This window comes from Mandrillus leucophaeus, unplaced genomic scaffold (genome assembly GCF_000951045.1).
Source record: "Mandrillus leucophaeus isolate KB7577 unplaced genomic scaffold, Mleu.le_1.0 Scaffold94, whole genome shotgun sequence".
Taxonomy (NCBI): Eukaryota; Metazoa; Chordata; class Mammalia; order Primates; family Cercopithecidae; genus Mandrillus; species Mandrillus leucophaeus.
This window is the reverse complement of record NW_012110252.1, coordinates 2,299,899-2,324,844: the sequence shown is the minus strand read 5'-3', so window position 1 is coordinate 2,324,844 and position 24,946 is coordinate 2,299,899. Positions and strand designations below refer to the sequence as shown.

General features: G+C 42.4%; 1 protein-coding gene across 1 annotated transcript in view; it reads left to right on the top strand.

Annotated features, from left to right (window-relative positions):
- The window catches only part of MGAT5 (mannosyl (alpha-1,6-)-glycoprotein beta-1,6-N-acetyl-glucosaminyltransferase), a 327,806-nt gene that overhangs the window by 111,478 nt on the left and 191,382 nt on the right, over positions 1 to 24,946 (top strand). The window contains exon 2 of the mRNA XM_011970295.1: positions 19,298 to 19,677. Coding sequence (XP_011825685.1) covers positions 19,437 to 19,677 — 241 coding nt within the window. The 5' untranslated portion in view covers positions 19,298 to 19,436. The remainder of the gene's footprint in view (positions 1 to 19,297; positions 19,678 to 24,946) is intronic.

The following is a 24,946-nucleotide window of genomic DNA, read 5'->3' as shown; positions in this document are numbered from 1 at the left end:
AGCAGGTGTGTGAGATTGTAAACTGCTTTCAATTCAAGGTCTTGTATATTTGCCTCAGTGTTTTATTTATAAGACTCCACAGCATCAAGTACTTAGGGTAGTGGTTGTAAGGAAGGTTGCAGATGTGTTTTATTTGGACCACCCAGAATTCTTTTTTTACATCTCAATTAGCACCAGCATTTAAAAATACACAGATTTGACCAAAACTCTGGGTTTCTTTCTTCTTTGGAAAATTGGAAGATCTGGCTAACCCAGGCTGTCTTAGCTCAAGTTGTCTGGTGGTTAGAGCTGAGAAGTGGCTGCCCTATCCGAGGGGTGCCTGGTCTTTGGTTCAACACAGCCACCATCTTCCCTGCCATGCTTCGCCAGCTCTTACCTGTTTCTTTTCCCTCAGTACCCTTTTACCCACTTATCTGCCTGGGAAGGTGGTTATCTTAGCTCAATAGTTCTCAACTCTGGCTACACCTTACAGTCTCTTGGGATTGCTTTAAATTAGACTGCTTTCCTGGCCCTGTCTACACCAATTGAATTATGATCTTGGGGAGGGCTACCATTTATATTTAAAAAGTCTTCCAAACATGATCGTGATACCCAGTGAGGGTTGAGAAACTAGTACCTCAGCTTGATCCTGGGGTAGGTTTTGATGGAGAGAGAGAAGAGCCACAGAGCAGAGGAATTGAGGAAAATAACCTAATCCAATGGATAGGGCCAGTAACATCATGAGCTGAATGTTAACTGAACACCCTGGGAAAAATCAGGGCACTTAAAAAAAATGAATATCCAAATGATGTATTCATGGCACGTTTTGCTAAGGTATTAATAAACTCCTCCCACCCCAGATCCTGCTGTACTGCTGTAGGCATTTAAATCATTATATTAAAAGGATTTTTTTTCATGGAGTGATTATAAAAGTATTTTTAATGGGCTTATAAATCTAGTGGTCATGAGAGGCAACTGACATAGATTTAGTGCATTTGAGGCAAGGGATAAAAAGGGGAGGGGGCACAGTCAAATTAGCTTTGGTTTTCTGTTGGGCATAATGACTTCATTCATCTATAATTCTCACTGTAAGTCAAGTTTCTGTCTGTTGCTCCCCCTCCCCTTCCTACCATGATCACATTCTAGGCTGTGAGTGTCATCAGCCTGAAGTAGTGAAAACATCCAAGTAGCTGGAAAATACAGACCTGTTTTTCTCAGTTAAGTTGAAAATGGAAGAGCCTCAGACACCACCTATTTCTGCTGCTTAATTTTATGGGCAAACAAAACCAAGGTTTTGAAATAAGTGACTTGTTCAAAGCTCTGCCTGTAGCCCTGGAACTCTGCGCAGCATTCAGAGTTGTTCTTCACAGGCCCCATGGCTGCAGAGAAAGCTTGGAGCTTGCAGGCAATGGTGCCAGGAACTTCTTTTTCTTCACCTCTTATTCCTGGTGTTTAGCCTGGACCTCGAGATTAGTTGAAGGGATATGAAGGGATGAGACCCAGTTTAGGCCACAGGATCTCCATGAAACCTCTTGAGCCTTCTCTTTAGCCCAAAAAAGTCTCTGATATGGTTTGGCTATGTCCCCACCCAAATCTCATCTTAGTAGTTCCCGTAATCCACACGTGTCGTAGGAGGTAATTTAATCACAGTGGCGGTTACCCTCATGCTATTCTTGTGACAGTGAATTCTTATGAGATCTAATGGTTTTATAAGGACTTTTTCCTCCCTTTTGCTTGACACTTCTTGCTGCCACCATGTGAAGAAGGACATGTTTGCTTCCCCTTCCCTGAGGCCTCAGCAGCCATGCTGAACTGTGAATCAATTAAACCTCTTTTTCTGATAAATTACCCAGTCTCAGGTATGTCTTTCTTAGCAGTGTGAGAACAGACTAATACAGGGACACTCCAATAGGGCCCCTGATTTCAACATGTTCTGGCTGCTCTGTGGGAGTGGTGAGTGGGTGTGTGCATGGTTGGAGGATGTTTCTAAGTGCAGGGACTCTGTCTTGTACCCTCAGTGTTTTCTCCTCAATACTTTAGCATTATTGGGAGCACCCAGCAGGCCCCTTCCATGAATATTTGTCTGATGAGGTTGCAACTCTAGTTGGCCTCTTACCTTCCTTTTATATCGTTTTCATCCTGTGAAAGATACTCTAATGTCACTTTGATATAATTGCAAGAGAAAAATAGTAAGATTTGAATCTTTCTAAACTCAACAAATGTGCTAATAATCTCTCCTTTTCGTCAGGATAGCCTCTGCAAGTTTAAGGTAGGTAGATAGGTTATATAGAAGGAGTGCGTGTGTGTGTGTGTGTGTGTGTGTGCACGTGTGTGAATTTTTTCCCTCTTGGTCTGTACTTGACTGCTGAGCTCTAAAAGAATTGTTTTGCTTACCGCCTAAATTTTACTTGTGCCTCCTAATGTCTTTGAAATTAAGTCATGTGAGACTTCTCACTCGGCCATTCTGGATTCTACTTTCTGTCATGGGGGGCAAGACACCTCCGAGCAGAGATGCTTCACTGGCTGGGGGAAGGATATAAGTAAATGTTAACAGAATAATCTGGGAAGTTTTCTTTTTAAATTTCCAGATATAAAACAAACCTGTAATGACCAAAGCAGTACTAGGGAAAGAGGACAAAGGACTAACTGTTTTTTGAAACTTTCCCCAGGTGGGAATTCATAATACCTACCTGGCTCCTCATTTGAAAATAGCTGACTAGCAGAGCTTCCTGGATGAAATTGGTGGGGGAAAGCCTATCACTCAAAGGAACTCAACTTCCATAAATGATTTAATTATTATTATTATTATTATTATTATTTTTTGAGATGGAGTCTTGCTCTGTTGCCCAGGTTGGAGTGCAGTGGCGTGATCTCGGCTCACTGCAGCCTCCGCCTTCTGAGTTCAGGAGATTCTTCTGCCTCAGCCTCCCGAGTAACTGGGATTACAGACGTGTGCCACCACCCTCAGCTAATTTTTGTATTTTTAGTGGAGATGGGGTTTCACCATGTTGGCCAGGCTGGTCTCCAACTCCTGACCTTGTGATCTGCCCACCTTGGCCTCCCAAAGTGCTGGGATTACAGGCGTGAGCCACCGCGCCTGGCCTCCTCTCATTTTTTTTCTAGACTTGTTCCATTTATTCCTTTCATAAGTTTGGAGACCTTCTAAATGTGAAGCTCTCTGAGAGGTACTGAGCCACTAGAGAACACTGATTAAAGAGCCTGATGCCCAGTCTGCAACAGCTGTACTACCTGGTAGCAGTGTGACATTGAACAGATTGCTTAGTTCTTTGTGCCTCCATTTTCCCTACTCTGAATGGAGACAATCATCACCTACTTCACAGGCTTAGAGTAAGCATTAGAAGAGAGAAAGTCTGTTAAGGATCATGGTCTGTAATTGTTAGCTTTTCTTACAGTGATAATTAAGATCATCTTATCTTCATAGAGCATAAAGTTAGGTGGAAACATAAAGGAGAGGTTCAGAGGAGAAGTAATGTGATACAAATGACACATGTGGCCTTTGACCTTATCTGTGCTTTCCCCACCCTTGTCATGTCTTACTTAATGTATCCTTGTCAGGAGTTCAGCTATAAGACTTTTCTGGGATCATCCCGCAAGTCTGTATTACATCCTGTTTACAAAAGATGTGGTGTCATGTGATGCTTCTGGGCAGTTGTGAGATATATAAGGCTGTTGCCCAGATGAAATATGGCCCTAGGCCAGGCGTGGCGGCTCACGCCTATAATCCCAGCACTTTGGGAGGCTAAGATGGGCAGATCAACTGAGGTCAGGAGTTCAAGACCAGCCTGGCCAACATGGTGAAACCCTGTCTCTACTAAAAATACAAAATTAGCCAGCATGGTGGCGCATGCCTGTAATCCCAGCTACTGGGGAGGCTGAGGTGGGAGAATCGCTCGAACCCAGGAGGTGGAGGTTGAGGTGAGCAGAGATCATGCCACTACTGCACTCCAGCCTGAGTGACAAGAGTGAAACTCCATCTCAAAAACAAACAAACCAACAACAACAACAAAAAGAATTATTGCCCGAAACGTGTTTTATTTATTTTTTGTTTGTTTTGAGACAGAGTCTTGCTCTGTCACCCAGGCTGGAGTACAGTGGCGCCATCTTGACCCACTGCAACCTCCACCTCCTGGGTTCAAGTGATTCTCCTACCTCAGCCTCCCGAGTAGCTGGGACTACAGGCACGTGCCACCATGCCTGGCTAATTTTTTGTATTTTTAGTAGAAGTGGGGTTTCACCGTGTTAACCAGGATGGTCTCGATCTCCTGACCTCGTGATCCGCCTGCCCTATTCTGCCAAAGTGCTGGGATTACAGGCGTGAGCCACCCACCCGGCCCGGTTCTTTTCTGCTCTATATATCTTGGAGTTTTCCCCTCAGTATTATCGATTACTTTTTGGGACTGTCACCTTTGTTAGGGAGCTCCCTCTTCTTATATTCCTAATCTGATTACTATTGGAATAGAACCAAAGGTTACCGGATAAACCAAATAACCAGACTTGTTAAATAAATAACCTTGATTTATGCAAACCACTTAATAGTCTGAGTGGTCTTGAGGAAAGATGGTTGACATCCTTCTGACCTACTCTCTGACTCCCTCTTCTACTTTTAATGACCCTGTGATAACATTGAGCCCACCTAGGTAGTCTAGAATCTTCTTCCCCTTTTAAGGTCAGCTGATTAGCTTTAATTCCATCTAATTTCCCTTTGCCATTTATGTCCTGGGGATGAGGATGTGGATGGATTTGGGAGGCTGGTATTCTGCCTGCCATCGCTGTCTTGCTCTTTTTGTTTAATTATCATATGTTCCAGAAAGGAGTAAAACATGTAATACAAGAAGATAAAAATACATTTACCATTAAGTAAGAAAAAATATAAGGAGAAGAGAGTAGGAAAATGAGTCAGGACTGGGATTTATACAAAAAATTAGTGAATCCACTTTACTTCCTGAAGTAGATGGTGAGCTTTTCTTGGCAGCCTTCTTGAAGAGAGAGAAGCACTGTCAGTTATGTTGTAGTGTGTCGATCTAGTAAAATCCAACCAGTTGTTCAGATACCTAGATGAATATTGATATGCAGATGAAAGAAAAATTTCTTCCCTAAGTCTTCCTGGATACATAAAGTGTATAATGAGCAAAACCTTTGACATGTTTACAGTAAACCCAATGGTGTGTTTCACCCGGCCTTTCTGTTCTTTCTTTTACTGCTTTATATTTAAGGTCGAATATGAATTGCTTTGAAGATGTCTTGTAAGACACGTGGTCCAGGGTCAGGCCAAATGCCGGAATTTGGAACAGCTGGAGCAGTGATTCCCATCGGGTGGCTCTCACCCCCTAGGGATTTTTGAGGGTGCCCTGAGCTTTCATTCTAAAATGACAGTGATATGTTCTTTACCTTTTGTATTTTTGAAGGACATAAATTAGGTATTTATGTATATAATCCCTGATCTCCCCTTAAGATGGAAGAGAGTGAAAGCCTACCAGTATTTATTAAGAGCTTGGATATGGTGGTTAGTTGCAGTCGGAAGAGTGATCTGCACTAGCAGTCTGTGAGGTTTTGAACCATTATATGTTACATTATAATAAAAAAATTTATATTCTTAATGGAGTGCTGTTTAAAGACAGGATGCATTAAGAAAAGTTAGATTGAAGTATAAATTATTGAGGAGTATATGAGAATTCTGTTGATTTTCCTCGTGTTATTTTCCCTTTAGCCAAAAGTTGCATTCATCTGAAATCTTTTGGCATATCTGATAGTATTTTTTTTAAAAATCAGTATTTAGAAATAGAAAATATTATGACTGTTATAGTCATTTTGTCTTTATTAGTACTAAAGATTCATACACCTGTAATGTGTTACTTGTGGTGAAATGCTTTCAAATAACTGCTGGAAAACCACCTGTCTTGGCCTGATATTTAGAAACACAACTGGAAAAAATATATAAAAATAAACTTTCGAGGTATTGGAGATGGCAATTAATCACATCCTTCCTCCCTTCTGGATTCTGAACTAGAGGAAACAGAAGAAGCTAGACAAAAATTAAAATACAGTACCAGATTTTTTAGTGTAAAGCAAAGTTGGGAGATGTGTTTTGGGTGTAAGACTTCCTTATCCACCGTAAGTGTAATCTTCATAGCCACCCAGGTGATGACTGAGCATCTGCAGGTGGGTTCTGCCCATTTAACCCATGGGAGCAGGAACAGAGTGTGTCCAGCAGCCTGTTCAAGCTGAAATGCTGTCCTTCCCCCTCTGGGAGAACTGTAAGTATCCCAAAGATGGAGCAGGCATAGTTCCCCACTGTGCTTTCTTCCTGGGAAATGGGGTGAACGTTCTGCTGGAAAACATGTTCAAAGGAAGCAATGAGTTCTCTTATAAACTCTTTGATTTGTTTTGAAGTCCAGAGGTAAGAAATGCAAACATTGGACAGTTTGTCTAGTTGGGGGTGGTAAGTCGATTGCTGTCTGTTTTGAATATGCATTTGGTCCTCACACCAAATATATACTAACAAGTATATAAATTCAGAATGAATTTTATTGACAAATTATACTTTTTTACCGACATAATTAAGTTAAATGCTGTGTGTTACAGGTTAAATGGGCAAATGGTAATTTGCCATTAATCATTTGGAACATTAACAAAGATGGTATCAAAATGAACTTCATAAACTTTCAATACCTTGTTTCAGAAGTGGATTATGACTTTAATACCCTATCTTTCTCATATGTATGTAAACACTGAGAAGTGACTGAAAAGTTTCTAAAGGGTTGGGAGTGTATATGTGTGTGAGAGATTATATATTATTGTTAAAAGGCTCAGTGGTCATAAGAGGTTGGGCAAAGCCAATTTAGAGCAATGGATGGATTGTGTATCCCTTAAGTCATCTTTCAAATACAGTTTCTTTCAACCACACTTTGAAAGACTTTCAGGGGCTATGAAGTCACTGAAGTACCCTGGAAAATATTGGAATTAGAATCATTTCCAGAAACTTTTAACTATTGATTGAAATACTTTTATGCAAAATTAAGGCACCTAATGAGCATGCTTATCTCAGTTGAAGGCTATTTCACTTTGAATTCAACTGGGAAAGTACTTGTGATTGCAAAGTACTTGTTCCAAAGAGAGCACTTTGGATTATAAAACAACAAAAACTCAAGCCCCCACCTTGCCAGTGCAAGGTATGTGTTGGGTAGCTGCATAAGGCGCTTTGCTGTGTGGAATTACTGCTTTATCAGAGTTAGATATTTGGAGAACATGTATCCAAACTGTCTTTGATTTTAACCTAATGGATCAAAACGTTTGCTTTTTGTCAGCAACTAGAAAGCAGGACCAGTTGTCCTATAAGCACTCTTAGTTCACAGTGATTAAACTTTGCCATTTATGTATATAATGCTCATCTCAGCTGGATATGTGTCAGTAGGATGTACATCCAGCTTATTCAAAAGTAGTATAAGTTCCATACGTGTTATGAAAAGAATTGTGCCATGTTCTGTGTCATCCTCCACTGGAAATTAGGATCTGATCTGCCCCTGCTCTTACTATCCTAGATAAGGTAAAAAGCAGTGCTTCTCATGTGCACAAACAAATAACCTTGCAGTCTGGTTATAAACACCAATTGATTCTATTGTTTTGGGGTTGGGCCTAAGATGCTGCATTTTTAACAACCTACCAGATCATTTCACTGCTACCTTTCCATAGACGAGAGTTTGAGTAGCAATGTTAGAGAGATGCTGGTTGCTAAAAGCATTGTAGACATTGAGGCCATTAGGCTAGCCTCAAATCATTTCTCATCTTTGGAGCCAAATGCCCAGGAGAGGTTAATAAAAGCTGTATTAGTTCAGCATTATTCTCTACAAGTCCTTCCATAGTGTGGGCTGATCTAACAAGGCTCTGTGGTAGACTAGCTATTGAAAGTCTGGCTGTTCACATTGGCCTAAGAAGACCAGCTTGTGATTCCTTTAAGGAGAAAACAAAGCCTACCTTGGCAGATGAATTATCTAGTAAGCCAATGACTACATTTGTGGGGTGGGAGAAGAGCAGAGAGCTTACCTCTTGAAATTCCAGATTGGATCACATTTTGGGTTTCACTAGATAGGGCCAATAGAGTTGTTATAGAATGTCTTAAAAGTTCTCATGCCTGGCTGTGTATTAAAATCATCTAAGCAGCTTAAAATAAAAATACCTCTGTTTGGGCCACACCCCAGACAAAGTAAATCAAAATCTTTGGGTGTGAGAGCTGGGCATCTCTATTTTTTAAAAAGCAGTCCAGGTGATTCTATGTACAGCAGAGTTGGGAGGTCCTGGTTTAGTCAGTCCTAAGCTCTGAGGACAAGAAACTCTCCTGAGAGGCTCCATTTTTAGCTTGAGCTGGTTTATCATTTGTGCAAACTGAGGGTTTGTGACCAGAAACCAGTCAGGTTGACCCAAGTTATTTGCAGTGTTTGGGAGAGTTGACCTTGGTATATACATTAAAGAACGAGTGAACTTACCAGACAGCATCTAAGCAATGATTTCTTCCCTAGGAAAATTCAGACCTTGGCTTTTATGACTCTGGGTCTGTTAAAGCTTAGGGCTGTGCGATCAGGTTGCTTGACTACTGCAGCCTTATTTTAGAAGTGATGAGAAATTCTTTATAAGGTTAAGTTGGATAAGCCTGAGTGGTCACTTAAGATTGTGCATGTGTGTGTACACATATGTATTTCTTCACTGATTAGCTAGTTCATTTTTTTAACCAAATCAGATTTGGGGATGACTGTCCCTTTTCTGCAGATAGGGCAGCTAGAACACTCCTGGGGTAGGCCAGCACCCAGCCTGTGCTCCTCCCTAGGTGGAGGAAAGGGGTACTAGGGGTCAGGGTGATTGGGCCGGAGGGCTTAGGAAGCATTTGTTAAATAATGAGCTTTATCTTGAAGGCGTTACCCATATTTTTGAAATAAGTGTGGTGATTTTTGTGACTATGATTTTCTTTATTACTGGGGCCATTTTGGCCTGTTGTCATTCTTGGTTTTTTTCTAGATGTGGAGTGTTGCCAGAAGTCTGATCCTCAGAGAAAAGGTGCATTTTACACTTATTATAAAATTTATTTGTGGCTTTACTGTCCTTTGAGAGTAGAAGCGAATCTTTTGAGTATTTTCATTCAACATTAAGGAGACCTACCTGACAAATTGACATGCTGTGTGATCTTTTCACAGACGATTCTTTCTTCTTAGAGAGTCATTATCGACCTGTCTTAAAGCCTGTTCATGGTTTCCTGGGCCAGAAGCCAGGTGACAATCCTAGCAGGTTTTTTTTTTTCTTTCTTTTTTTCCTAATGGCTGTCTGATGAAGCAGTATCCAGATTTTGGTCTTCCTCAAAGCCGCCTTCCGTATGCTCATTGATTTATGGGCTAGGTCTTTGGTGCAGAGGCCCAGTGCCTTATACTCATTAGTAAATTGGGCACAGCTAGCCGAGGAATGAGATTCTCAGTTGGTGCCCAGACAGCACTGAGAGATGTGGAGAAAATGAGACTCATTTATCAGTCACCTTGAGACAGCATCAGCAGTCAGCCACCTTCCTTCACTCTGAGGCCTTCCACAGCCTCAACACAGGCTTCTGAGCCTGCTGGTCTTCAGGGGTGGTGATGGACTCCCAGGTTCACCTTGGTCTGCTTCTCTCTCACTCTGCAATCTAGTCATATGGGCAGAACCTGTCTGAGCATCTTCCAGCGGGTGAATAAGATCCTGTTGATTGGTAAGGCAGTCCCTCTCAACCGAGGCAGTTTTGGCAGTGTTGACTTTTTTGATTGTCACAGCCCCGTAGTTATAGAGGGTTACTGGAGGGCTCTAATGGCATCTAGTGGCTAGAGGCCAGCAATGCTGCTAAACCTCTAATAGCTTCCCACAACAAAAATTATTCAGACCCGTATGTCAATTATGCAAACATTGAGAAACATTAGATTAAAGCGATTAATTTCATTTTTCAGGGACCCATGCTTTGTTTTGGTTTAGTAGTTGTTTTCAGAAATCTTTTTTTTCTTTTTTTTTTTTTTTTTTTTTTGAGGTAGAGCCTTGCTCTGTTGCCCAGGCTGGAGTGCAGTGGTGCGATCTCGGCTCACTGCAAGCTCTGCCTCCCGAGTTCACGCCGTTCTCCTGCCTCAGCCTCCGGACTAACTGGGACTACAGACACCTGCCACCACGCCCAGCTAATTTTTTGTATTTTTAGTAGAGGCAGGGTTTCACCGAGTTAGCCAGGATGGTCACCATCTCGCAACCTCGTGATCCATCCCCCTCTGCCTCCCGAAGTGCTGGGATTACAGGCATGAGCCACTGCACCCGGCCCCTCAGAATTCTTTTGGAGTTACTGCTGTTGCCTTTTTTTGTTGTTAGGAAATTCTGTCAACTGTGAATATCGTATGGGCCTGGTGAATGAAACTCACAGAACATGTGAAGATCTTATGTGCTCCAGCAGCCACAGCTTCCTTCTCACTCTTGTCCTCTTTCCCTTTTGTCCACCTGCCAGTAATGTGCACATCCAAGAGACTAAGTCAGGATAAAATCATCAAATGTTGATTTTCTCTTCCCCCATCCACGCCCTCTAGTGGCCTGCTTTGCCTCTAAAGCTGCTTTGCCTGTCCCTCCTTCTCTACTTCTTTTAACACCAACTGTATTTAGATGAAGACTGCCCCCATCCCCATTCCATCTCTCTTTATACCTATGAATGGCAGAGAACAGCTGGGGTCGGTGTGGCGGAAACTGGGAATAGAGAGGCCTGGAAGAAGAATGCATGTTCTGGACCCAGATTTACCTGCCCTGTTACAGTGTTTGGAAATTTATTTTGCTATTGATGCCAGATATGGAGCCCTGAACTCCACTGAGTGGATGGTGTAACTGCAAGACAAATATCTGCTTCAGGTGGGTGGTGTTGGAGGTTTTCCTTTCTCTGCCCACAGGAAAAATGCAAGTGTAGCATAATGAATTAAAACTCTGGGTACAGGACTGTCTTGCTTTGATCACCTCAAATGTAAGAGGGGATGGGCTGTTTAAAACCCAGATACTCAAAGAGTCTTCCTAAGATATCAAAGGTGTGTTGTTTTTAGCTGGTATCTTTCAGCTAGTTAATTAAAATAAGACTAGTTTAGCCAGTTCCAAAGGGAACAGACTGTTTTCACTTAGAATGTGTTTTTCCTGTTTACAAAAAAAAAAGGACCCAGGTCCTGAAAGTGAAGGGTCTTTGTTCATACCTATTCTTGGGCAGCACCCCTGTCTGCTGCTGAGCTCCTTTGCTTCCTAGAGCTAGAAGAGAGTCGGTGGCATCGCAGCTGTCAGGGATTCACAGTTGAGCTTTGGGCACCTGCTGAGTGGGCTCTGTCAGGTTGGTGGCACTAGGCCATCTGGGGGAGCGAATGACCTCAGAGCTTCTTCCCAGGAATTTGGATTTATTTTAGAAGAGAAAGCTGCTTTGCCTGTCCCTTCCTCCTCCTCTGCTTCTCCTTTTAACACCAACTGTATTTAGATGAACACTGCCCCCCGTCCCTGTTCCATCTGTCTTTCTTATACCAGTAATCCTGTAAATGTGTATTTTTCTCCCTTTCATGTGTTGATTCAACCCTTGAGGTTGGTGGGACATTCCATTAGACTCATGGCTTCTTAATAATGCTGGACTTTGGTTTCTGTTTTGTGTTTCATACAGAGAAGTCTCTTCCTTTCTGAGTTTCTGCATGCAGCTGGTAGACTCAGCTTGGTTTCGCGGAGGCCATGTAGTATTACTACAAACCATGTAGCACCAGGGTGCTGGTTTGATTCCGATTCTAATGGGAAAACACAACATTTTCTGGCCTCAGGGTCTTCCTCTATAAATTGAGGGTTTGCATTTGGTTATTTTCCTAAGCAAAACCAGACGTTGTCTTCCAGTCTGTAAAAAGGTATTTTATACATTTAAATTTATAATATTTCCTGTTAAAGTTGATTGATACACCAGCAAGATGTGGTTCTGTGGTGACCACAAAACCAGGAGTTTTGTAAGATGTTGTGCAATCATTGCAAGGTTAGCACCCAGATGATTTCCGCACTGTGTCTTGGTTCAGAGTAGAAGCAGTCCCGATTCTTCCAATTATGAATGGGAGTGGCTACTATTTTAAAAAATAATTTACCAAGCACTCTAAGTTGCTTTTAATGTAAATTGACATGGAGGCTGAAAAGAGAAGTAGTAGAAATTGTTTCAAAGTTGAATTATTGACATCTAAAGACAATTGTCACTTAAAACATGGAAGTCAGGCAAGCAGCCTTGGAACTTCAAGATGTGTGACCAACTCTCACCTGACATTTAATTAGAGTGGTGCTTTTTTGTCATATAATTTCATGTGAATAGATATATGGGCCCGAATTTTAAAAAATAGGTAAACCAAACCACTACTGAGCATTAATTTTGTGACCAGTAAGGTGTGAATTTGAAGTTCAAACTCCAATGTATGGAGGTAGCCAGGGCAGTTTTGCTGAGTCTCTGCAGTATAAATTGATATGTACATTGATTGTATAAATTGATATGTATATTGATACTAGAGTATCTTAGGATTTGGCGTGTCAAACTTCTTTTTGAAAAATGTTTAAAAACATTTTAAACAAAACTAAAAGTCAAATGAAACATTTGTGGAACCTCTGCAACATCTCTGTGAATGAATTTTTGATGTTCTTTGGAGAACAGTTTGAGAACCAATAACTCGGTTGCTCACCCCTTCTCCTCCAACTCTAACAGTGTTCTGTGGTTCTGGAACTTTCTCCATGTTATACATGTGGAAACTGAGATGGACACACTTAGGATCACACAATGCCAATGGTAGAACAAGCTGCAGATCAAAGATTTTCAGGTTTTTGATGCAAGGTTCTCTGTTTCTCCTTGTCACCCTTTCAGGTGTTACTTCCTGTGATCTTCTCAGCATAACAGTGACAAGACAAGTAGCCTCCGAGAAAGGTTCCCTGGTGCTTTCCCCTCCATCCCTTGTCTTAGACATATTTTGTTTCTGTAATCTCACTGCCCTGTCCCCCTAGAATTTTTTTCTGGAGTGTTTTCCAGTTTTCTTCTCTGTTAATGCCTGACTGCCATCATATCCACTTTAGTTTAACCCTGCCTCTTCAAGGGTTTCACTACTAAGGGTAAAATCTTGCAAAAAGTAAGGTGCAAATGTACTGTCAGAATGCCCAGGTTCTGTGGCTGATACCAGAAGGAGGTCTTGGAGATCTTTGCTAATTTGCATTTCTTCACCTCATTTCCACCATCCTGTCCTTTCATTTAGCAAACACTTAATGACCACCCGCTGTGTGCAAGGCATGGCAACTGCCAGCGTTTCTTGTCTTTGGGGGCCTCACAGACCCCATAGGCGAGATGAAACGGGATAGTCCTGTAGAGCAAGGAAGGAGCACGAACTGCTGTGAGTACGAGTATTCCATGGAAGGGGAGTGAGTACGAGTACTCCAAGGAAGGGGGAGCTCCCCTCAGTCTAGGGAGCCCCTGGAGGCTTTATGCAGGAGGTGGGGTGAGATTGGAGGCTGGAGATGTGGGTGGGATTTTCCAAGGAAATTGGGTGGACATAGCCGACTTAGGATTTCTTGAAGGTTACTGTACAGGGTGAAGCTAAATGTAGGCCCCCTAGCCACCATTTAAGGATGTCTATGAAGGAGCTCAGGTGGTACACAGAGAGGACAGAGAGGTCTGGGGACCACCAAGTTAAAGCAGCACTGTCCTATGTGAATGTGGCACATGGGATGGTATTGTCCTGCAGGGCTATTGGAAGAGATCAAATCTCTGCTTGGGGTTGGCATTGCTTCTGAAGGGATGGGCTTTTCTGCCTTTGTTTATCCTTTGATAAACAAAGGATATCAGGAGGCAGGCCCTTGTGTAAGAAATAGGGCCTCCAGGGATGTTGGATGGCCACCTGGAGGAACTGCTTCGTTGGTCTGGTTCTCACTCCATTGGGACTGGGCTGCTGCTCAGTGTTCTCAGGTGGGTTGAGAAATTGGCATTTGCCAGGAGCCTTCTAAAGGGAGGCCTGTGAGGTTGTGATCCAGAGGTTATAAGAGCGGTCGTATGTGGTGAACTGTAAGTAGATCGCTGTGAGTTGCTTCTGTTGCTAGGCCCGTGGCCAGCCCTTAGTTCCTTCCCTGGTCTTGGCTGTGCTACCTGGTCTTGGCTGTGCTAGGCCCATGACACTCATCTGCCTGCTCTAAGCCAAACTCCTCCTTTTCCCCATAGCTTTAGAGGTGGACTTGCTTTTTTTTTTTTTTGAGATATAATACACATATCATACCCATCCTCCCATTTAAAAGTATACGACTCCATGGCTTTTGGTATGTCCTCAGAATTATACTCCCATCACCACAATTTTTAGAACCTTTTTGTTGCACCCTAGAAAAACCCTATACACCTAACCTATCACCTCTCATTTCCTCCATTCTCCATACCCCAGCCCTAAGCAAGTACTAATGTATTTTCTGCCTTTACAGATTTGCCTATTCTAGACATTTAATATAAATGGAACCATGCAATATGTGTTTTTTTGTGACTTTTTTTCGCTTAGTATAATGTTCTTAAGAGTCACCTATGTGTAGCATAATCAGTTCATTCCTTTTTGTAGCCAGATAATATTTAATTGCATGGATATGGCAGTTTTGTTTCCTCAGTTGATGCACATTGGGCTGGTTTCACTTTTGTTTATTATGGATAATACTGCTGAGTATGGATACTGCTGCTGAATACTTCTGTGTATAAGTTTTTGTGTGGACACGTATTTTCATTTCTCTTGGGAGAATTCCTAGAAGCAGAATTGTTTGGGTCATATGGTAACTCCATGTTTAACTATTTGAGGAACTGCCAGATTATTTCCCACACTGGCTGCACCATTTGACATTCCCACCAGTGGTAGATGAGGGTTCCAATTTCTCCACATCTTCACCAACACTTTTTCTTATCTGTATGTCCTTATGAATGTGAAGTTGGTATCTCATTGTGGTTTTGATTTGCATTTCCTCTAATGACTAATGATGTGTTAAGCATTTTTTCATGTGCTTTTTTTTTGTTTTCAGAATTGACACATTTCTTTGCCAGAGATCTCTGATGATCTTTAGAAAGGTGGAAGATGATTTTGTTGTGTTGAGGCCTGAGTGGGAAGGAGCAAGGTGATTGCTACCCTTTTAGGAAGTAGGAGGATAGAGGGTATGCATGTTGAAGTGGCTAATTCTGCAAACAGACTTGGTGCAGACTTTTTTCTGGAGGTGAATTGATGAAGTCACAGCCATGAGCTGATGTTACTCTGGTTAGCAACAAGGTCTTCTGAGATCCACTGTATAGTCCCACTGTGTCCATTGGATGCACTTAGCTAGAGGACCCAGCTGTTAGAAGGTCTGGAGGTAGGCATCTTCTTAGTTCCAGCAACAACTTCTTGATCACTATTAGTCTAGGGCTTCCTCATTAATTGTCTGGTCATTCCTGATGATCCTCCTTGTCATTTTGTGGCATCAAGACTCTCTGTGAGGATGGCTGTTCATTATCCTCCTCATTGTCCACCTGTTACTGTGAGAGATAAAGGTGTCTCCTGAATAACGCTTTTGAAAAGTCTTAAGTTCTCTCATCTCAGTAGGAATTGTAGAGATGCAGTCTGTGATTCTCTATGTGTGCTGTGTGTATGCTGATATCGTTTCTATCATTTCAAGCTCTAAGTACCACTGGAGAAGAGAAGTTTCCTGGCACTTCTATAGTCACTTAAAATCTGGGCCCTCACTAATCAGAACTCTACTCTGAACTCCTCATAGCTAGGGATTTTCACTTCAAATTTGCATGTCTCTGAACTGGGATAATTTTACCTAGGCTGAGATTTTTTGGCCATCTCTTTGCCCCTGTAATACACCATCTGGATGTGTTGGACCCTCTCCAAGGCAAGGATGGAGAAGAAGCTTTCTACCTTCTAAGGAGAAGGCATCGTTCAGGTCCTAGCCCTTGATCTTTGTTTTAACTGCACAGCTTGAGCAGCCTATTTACTAGGGTGAATTGAGGAAGTAGAGTGGGGCTTCCTGTCTGAAAGTGGACAGCTAATTCCTGCCAGTGATTCGGGCTCTTTACTAAAATAGTGAAAGAAAATCACCTTTTTTGATATAGCACCTCATTGGCTTGCCCTAGGAAAATTCCTTCAGCCCTGGGTAAAATTAAGTCATGAGTATGGGTTATTTAAAAAAAAAAAAAAAGCCAATTCCCAAGGAGCTAGGTGCAGCATCTAGTTCGTAATGTGGCTTTCAGAGTGTCAGCCCCTTTGGGTAGAAATTCCATCTTGTTCACTGTTCAGTCACCAGGGCCTGATGGCAGTTCATGCTCAATATAGACTTGGAGCGGTGTGGAGGAAGGAAAGAGGGCAGGTGCTGGTTGGTTGGCCTGCAGTTAGAAGGGCTGAATAAAGTCCTGTAGTGCCCTAGGCGACATATTCACTTAGCAGATACTTTATTGTGCCACTGTGGTCAGTGCCTTTCTCTGGGAAGGTGTGTGTTGGAGGAGGGGCTTCCTAAAGTATGTCATGGAGTCACACATAGAAACTTTAAACAATCCAAGGTGGACCGGTGTTTTTAACTCATAATACTCCTTTATTCCCTGTTTTAAATTTTTTTTTTAAATTTGATACAATAATTATACATAATAATGGAGTACAATGTGAGATTCAGTCCACATATACATTGTGAAATGATCAAATTAGGGTAGTTATCATGCACATCACCCCCAAATAATTATCACTACTTTTGTGGTGAGAACACTTAAAATTGTCTCTTTTAGAAATATACATTATTATTAACCATAGTCACCTTGCTGTGCAATAGAACACTAGAATTTATTCCTCCTAACTGTAACTTTTTACCTACTGACCACTCCCCTCGCCTCCCCCTCTCGCCTCCCCCTCTCGCCTCCCCCTCTCTCCTCCCCACCCCTGGTAACCAGTGTTCTGTTTTCTCCTATGATACCAACTTTTTAGCGTCTGCATATGAGATTGTACAGTATTTGCCTTTCTGTGCCTGGATTATTTTATTTAGCATAATGTCCTTCAGGTTTATCCCTGTTGCTGCAAAAGACAGGAGTTCTCTCTTTTTTTCTGGTTGAATAGTATTCCATTGTCAAAAGTGCTGTAAGACTAGGAAAGGAACACTGCAGGCTGGAGCCCTGGGGAAAGTGGTCTGAGGCAGGTGGGACTGGAGCTGGGGTTTGGCAGACAGGCTGGGTTTGATTGTCAGCATGATGGAGAGCACTCATGTGCCAGCTGGGTGGGAGGAGCAGCAGAGTGAAGACTGGGAAGCCCCTCAGGAAGCATGTGCAGGGTTTGTGGTGATGAGCAGACCAGCAGGTACGTAGGGGAAGAGAGGGGTGTGATGGGGCAGAGGAACTTATGTCATAGTATAAGACAGAAGTTGAGCCTCATTTTAATGGGCATTGTGGTGGTATTGAATAGTGATGGAATGTATGGGTCTGGAATCAGACTGCCTGGTCAAGGGCTCTGAAACTTGAGTGTGCATCAGAATCACCTCGAGACTTGTTAAAGTGTAGACTGCGGACCACATCTCCCCAGTTGCTGATTCAGTGGGTGTGGGTGGGGCCTGAAAATTCACATTTCTTACTGGCGATGCTGCCGTTACTGAGTTTGGGACCACGTTTGGAGAACCACTGGTCTAGAATTGAGAGGTTGGCAAATCTTTTCTGTTAAGAGGTAGGTAGTAAATATTTTAGGCCTTGTGGGCTACACAGAGTATCAGTTACATATTCTTTATTGCTTTTCATGACCCATTAAGCATATACATATCATTGTCTGCCATATACAAACAGGCTGTTGGGGGAGTGAGGATGACATAGGGAAAGTGGGGCGTGGTTTAATAACCCCTGGGCCATGCCTAGATGGTCAGTCCTCTGCCACATAGCTGGCTGACCTTTGCCAAGTTAATCACCTTTTGCCTTTATTTTCTCATGCTTCTCATAAAACAGAGATGATAATATTCATAACTTCTTACCATACAGAACTTCTGAGGATTCAGTGAGCTAAGCCACAAAAGATTGTGTGTCACAATGTCTGGGACATAGCTAGAATTTATAATTTATTTTTATTAATAGTAGTACTACCAACTACTGGTTACTCTGTTGATAGGCAAGGGGAAAACAGTAAGAGGCAGACCAACAGTGATCCAGGGCTCTGAAAGCTAATTGCTTAAAGATCCTGCTACCATTTTCTTTTGGGCTACTTGCAAAGAAGAATCCTTTAAAGCATATATGTACACTTTGAAGTACATCCTGGGTTAGTCCCTTATATCGGGATCATTGCTCAGTCTGTCCCTTGAGTGGCACTTAGAAAATGGCGCTGTTCGTAAGCTGACTGGTATTGGGCCCAGGACTCTGGCTGAAGGGATGGGCATACTGGTAACCATTTGCAACCTGTGCTCAGGTCCTACTTGTTGGAAGCCCTGATTGAGAAGAGTGGCCTGGTCTGTACTTGCGTTAGATAGGATCTGGCTGCATTAATATTGAAACTACTCTGCCTTTTAATGTCTCATTTTTGCCTCATGGTGGGAGTGAAAGTGAGAACCACAGAAAATCTGCCTGCCAGGTGTTCCACATTTCTTGTGCTACAGCATGCAACTGAGCAGTGAGGTATAGCTTTCCCTCATGTAGCTGGGAAAGCGGTACCCCCGCTTGTACCTCTGGCATATCTTCTCTGTGCTGGTGCACCTAGAGAGGTTGCCTGGTGGCCCTGAGAGAGCCATCTCATCTCTAAACACTGATAGTGAAAGCTGGCCATGCTCAAATAAGATGGAGCAATCTACCTCTTCCTTGTTTAGTTACCCCCAAGGGGGCATCCACTTTCTTGCTCACCTCACCAGTTGCATGTTCTAGTCCTTGCCAGAAGCACATAATAATGACTTTGTAAGCTTAAGTTACAGGCACACAAAAGTACCTGATGGTGATATGACTCCACCCTCTGCTTGGGTTTTTGCTGACATTCAGTGAAATATCCTTCCATCTCCTCCCCACCTTGCAAAACAAACTTCCTGTTTTGAATTTGGTCCAGGCTGGAACAGCCCCACTACACCTGTTAACACACACAGACACACACTTCCCCCTTCATATTTGCTTAGCTTCTTGTTGCCTAGCCAGATTTCCCCTCAGCTTACAGATCCTGAATCATAAGGTATTGAACCAGGAAATTTAAGAGTTAACATTTTACTTAGAGGTATTCAAGTGAAAACATGGCTTCTGATTTATTTTGCTGTATTGTGCCATGACTACTTTGCTAATTCTTCCCCTCCTTCACAGCAGAATGGAAGTGAGGAAAGGCAATCAGCTGACACAGGAGCCAGAGTGAGACCAGCAGACTCTCACACTGAACCTACACCATGAATTTGTGTCTATCTTCTACGCGTTAAGAGCCAAGGACAGGTGAAGTTGCTGGAGAGCAATGGCTGTCTTTACTCCGTGGAAGTTGTCCTCTCAGAAGCTGGGCTTTTTCCTGGTGACTTTTGGCTTCATTTGGGGTATGATGCTTCTGCACTTTACCATCCAGCAGCGAACTCAGCCTGAAAGCAGCTCCATGCTGCGTGAGCAGATCCTGGACCTCAGCAAAAGGTACATCAAGGCACTGGCAGAAGAAAACAGGAATGTGGTGGATGGGCCATACGCTGGAGTCATGACAGCTTATGGTAAGCACTGTGTTTCTGGGACCTCTCCATTAAAGTGTGCCTTGGCCTTGAAAGTGGCCCTAGAAGCTCCCAGACATGGTCTTGTCATGCCTTCATAAGCAGTGAATTGCACACAGAGAGGCATCTTTAGGAAATTAAAGCAGTGCCATTTTCATTGTTCTGAGCCTGGTGTATGCAGACACACTTTCCGCTGGAATCAGTGGGTTAGGACAGTTAGGGCCCTATTGGTTGTGTTTGCAGCTAGCTCCTTCTCCCTGAGCACATTTCAGGAACCATGTGATCTCATGTGGGAGTGAGTTCAGGGAATGCTGAAAAATATTCTCATCGTTCCCTAAACAAAACTTAATTAAGGCTGGTGGGGGTGAGGTGAAGAGGATGGGGAGGAATGGAAGCCAGTAAACTTAGAGCCAATTGTGTGCCTCCCTCCAGCCGAGAAGTAGGACACTGGCACTTGCATCCTGGTGAGTTTTAATCTTTGGCTTCTTGAGGTTATGTTGCTCTTCTTCTTGCCCTTGTCTCTAATTGCCCTCACTTTAAAAGGAATCTTTGTGTACTTGTTGCTTTTTTTTAAAAGAATTTTTTTTTCAGAATTATTTTTGAAATCATAAAGAGTAAAAAGATACACATATGGAATGTAACTTATTTTTCTTTTATGTTTAATATAGAAAAAGTTGGAAGCTGTAGACAAGCAAAAAAAGAAAAAAATTACACATAAGTCTACTACTCCAGGCAATAACCACAATTAACATTTCAGTGTGTATTTTTCTGATATTTTACATATACACACACAAAAATATATACATATATACACAAATACAAAAAAATTGCAAATGGATTTCAGAATATGCTGTGTTTTGCAGAGCAGAATTGGTCTGTAGAAGATGACCTGTTGTTGAGTGAAAAAGTCTGATCATTGAATTGAGGTTTCAGTGGTCTCACTGAAGTGGTCTCCATGATAGTATAGATGAGATACAAGAATGGGGTTAGGTGAGGTGGAGAAAGTGGAGTTCTGTTTTGTGACCCACTCAAGGAAGGTGCCCTGAAGTATGCAGAGTTCAAATCGTGATTCCCAAAAATGTGCAGCAACAGTTCAGTGCAGATTGAGTTCAGACACAGGAAATCATACTCAGTTATACATGTACTTTTTTCTTTCCAAAAGGGGAAAAAAACTTGTTTTTAAAAATATGTAAAATTTTATACACACGTGTGTGTGTGTGTATATATATTTATTATAGAAGATGCTTCTAAGGAACATTGTAGAAATTCTTTTCTAGTTCTTACTATGTAAATAATCATACTCTGCTTTTAATCTGTTAAAAGTGTAGGCATTGGCTTTTAATATATCTAAATAAAATGGTACCTTTTTTGAACTGATGGATTTAAAAAATGGGATTCGACTGTGGGAACTTACACTGAAAAACAACTAGGTAGTTTTTCCTAGAGTTGCATTTTAAAATTGCTCATTGACTCACACTTCTGTAACGTTTCCAGAGTAGTTGAGATAAACCAACAGAAAATAAAGTTGATTGTCACCATTAGTGTTACCAATGTATATAACGTAGCAGGTAACACAGGTACAGTTTTAAAGTTTCTGGTTGTATGCATTTCATGTTATAGCTTTGAAGGGAAAGAGTTACAGCTCAGTGGTAATTTTCTCTTGTTTCTCTTAGTCTGTCAAACCTTTTCTATGGCCAAGAAGCAGCTCCACAAATAGCAAATTTGTAGGCTTTAAATTTCTCCAGTTGTTTTGGCTGTTTTTATTTCTTGTGTACTGCTAAAAATCTCATAGGGAAGGCTTCCCTACTTAAGGACAGTAATTTGGTCTTAGCTTTTCAGCCTCACAGAGATATTATTTTTTAAGTTACAAAAAAATCTCAGAATAGGCTGTTAGAATTTCAGCCACCCTATATGCTTGTAATCATAGGACTTTGCATCTCAAAGAAACTATAGAAATTATTCATTCCAACTTACTTTTGTAGATGAACCTTAGCAAAATAATTTCTTTTTCTCAAAAACAACAAAGAAACAATCAAACAGGTCACGTGAGCAACTCTAACTCACACTGCTAGTTTTCTCTTTCTTCTAATCAACTTTTTAACATATCAAAGTGGTTTTGAGAGCTGAGTTTCTGGAATTTAATTGGACTTGTATGCATGTGCTTGAGGTATTGGAGGTTATCACATGGTGAGATCCTCCTAAGACACGGTGTCTCATTTGGTGCTATTGACATTTTGGTCTAAATAGGTCTTGATTGTGGATAGGATTTCAGCAGCATCTCTGGGGTCTCTACCCACTAGATGCCAGTAACAGCTCCCTAGTTGTGACAGTCAAAATGTCTTTAGACATGTGATAATTGTCTCCTTCCTGCCACCTTGGAGAACTGTACTAAGAGTGGAAACCACAAACGCCATCTGACATCATCTTTTTAAGGATGTTATCAAGCAGATAACTGGTTTTAGGTTTTTTGTTTGTTTCTGAGATAGTGTCTTGCTTTGTTGCCCAAGCTGGAATGCAATGGTATGATCTTGGCTCACTGCAACCTCCGCCTCCCAGGTTCAAGCCTCAGCCTACAGAGTAGCTGGGATTACAGGCACACACCACCACGCCCAGCTGCTTGTTGTATTTTTAGTAGAGACGGGGTTTCACCACGTTGGCCAGGCTGGTCTCGGACACCTGACCTCAGGTGGTCCGCCCGCTTCGACCTCCCAAAGTGCTGGGATTATAGGTGTGAGCCACCGTGCATGGCCTGATTTTAGTTATTTTAAACTTGAAAGCCTAGTCTTACCCCTGGTTTCCAGTTCTGGCACCAACAATGTGGATTGAATGAGAGGATCGTACTAGGGATTAGTATAGTCCAGGGCCAGTCCTAGAAGCTGGAGAGCCATTCTGATGACATATGCTTCCCTTGGAATCTGTCAGTATCAGTAACATTGTGTGACATGCAGGCAGCCCTGGCAGTTAATGTCACATGGTGGTCCAGAGAATGTAGGATTCTTAGTAGTGTAGCTGGGCTGGCAGAACGGTGTTGGGGATGCATGGGCCATTAGTTTGCAGTCTCTTTTTTTTTTTTTTTTTGCCATAAATGCAACCTATGTGCAGTGCACTGCCTACACATCTGCTTTGAAAGAGTGAAGAGTTGATCCTGTATGGCTGGGATTTGTGTCTGGTTTAAATGAATCCAGCAAAATGAAGAAAAAAATTCCTTCTTTCTCTCATCCCCATATTGGTATAATCAGAGGCTCTCAGGATAAATGGGTCTACAGTAGGTATTTGAGGGATTGTAGTAGCTGATTTTAGATGATTGCTGATTTATTAGAATTTCTGGTTAGAGATTGCAGGGCAGCAGGGCTCAGTGAACTATGACCTGTGCTCTAAATTCAGGACCTTTGTCTGATTGTGTAAATAGTTTTATTGGAACACCTCCACTCCCACTTGTTTGTAACAAATGCAATAACAGATAAACATGATAATTCCAGTATTTATTTCATAATACATCTGAAACATTCTGAATCCATCGATCAGCAGTCACCATAGTTATTCTAAATACTCATCTGATCAAGTTCCTTATTGATTCAGCTACTTCCCAGGACTCCCATGGTCTAAGGCAGAGTCATCAAACCATGGCCTATGGGCCAAGTCTTCCTTGGTACCTGTGTTTGTAAAGAAAGCCATGCCCATTTGATCACATGCAGTCTGTGGCTGCTTTTGCACTATAATGGCAGAGTTGAGTAGTTGTCATACAGACTGCAAAGCCTAAATATTTACTGTCTGGTTCTTTACCAAAAATGTTTATCAGTCTCTGACTTAGATAGTCTCTTGGTGAGTCTCTCTATCTACTGGATTTTGTGGGTATGTGTGTGTCCCAAGTCTCTTTCATGCTTGTGTTAAGTTGCACATATATAAATGCAGCATTTCTCTAGCCTCTGAAAATGCTTCTTCTAAGTGGCAGGTCGAGAGTTGTAGTGGTTAGGAGCATGGGTTTTGGAGCCAACTGGTTTGTCTTTGCCACATCCTGCCTGCATGACTTAGGCCCTAGAAGCACAAAACTGCTTGAAAGTGGGGTGTCAGTACCTCTCAGCAAGGACTGTGAGACATGAGCAAGGTGCTGTGTGTCAGGTGCCTGACATTGTGTGCTTATTGTTGGCTGTTAGTGTGGCTTGTGACTAGTACTCAATAATACAACTTGAAGAATATCTTCCCTGCCCCAACCTATCCTTGTTTTGGTGATTTTAAAAGAGACTTCTGAACTTCTTTGGGATTTGGCAACTCCAAAGTGATACTTGGAAGATCTCCTGGGCAGCCCGTGTGGAACATTCAGTGCATTTGTTATTGGAGTGTAGAGGGCTTTTCTGTGTATTACTCTGTCAGTCTAGAGAGGAGTGTGTTGGCTTTTGCCTCCCAGGCAAGTATAGAGCCAGAGCCCTCTGCAGGTCAGCAGAGGAGAGCCCTCTGCATCTCCCAGCCAGTGTGGCAGGGGCCATGCCTGCCAGTGACGTCTCGGGAATTGTGTCATGGATGGTGCCACTCACCCGAGTCAATGCAATTCTTGTTTCTGAGGTGAATTGATCTCTGTCTCCAACAGCCTGACCCAAATTCTGATCCCTAGTGATACCTCTTATCTAACTGGACAGACCCGGTCCACTTGTGTTCTCTAATGAACAGTAATGGAAACCTGAGGCGAGGTGACATTTCCCTTCATGGTCCATCCACACCTTGTTAACCCTGGCTTCTCTGGGCTGGGGCACTGTCCTAGAAAACCTGCCAGCTCAGGCTCAAACAGCTGTGGGCTCCCAGTTTCTCTCTGCTGACCCCCATCCCACTTGCCTGCTGCCTGTTTCCTCCTTGACCTCCCGGTTCTGTGTGCCTGCTCTTCCCTACCTTCTGCCTGTCTCCTGGTTCCCTGAGCTTTTTAGTCCTAGACTGGCCCTTTGGCTTCTGTTTTTCAAGCCTGGTCCTTGAGGAAATGTCTGTCATTGGCTGGACTATCCCCCACATTTTGTGCATACAGTGAGAAACAGATGGACAAAGGCCCTGCTCTCATAGATGCTTTGTTATCTTTGGAAGGAAGAAATAATAAACAAGAGAAAGTCAGATAGCAGAGTACATTCCAGGAAGAAAAATGGGGATAGGATTTAAAATATCTGAGGGGTGGCCAGGTATGGTGGCTGATGCCTGTAATCCCAGCACTTTGGGAGGCCGAGGCGGGTGGATTACAAGGTCAGGAGATCGAGACCAGCCTGGCTAACATGGTGAAACCCCATCTCTACTA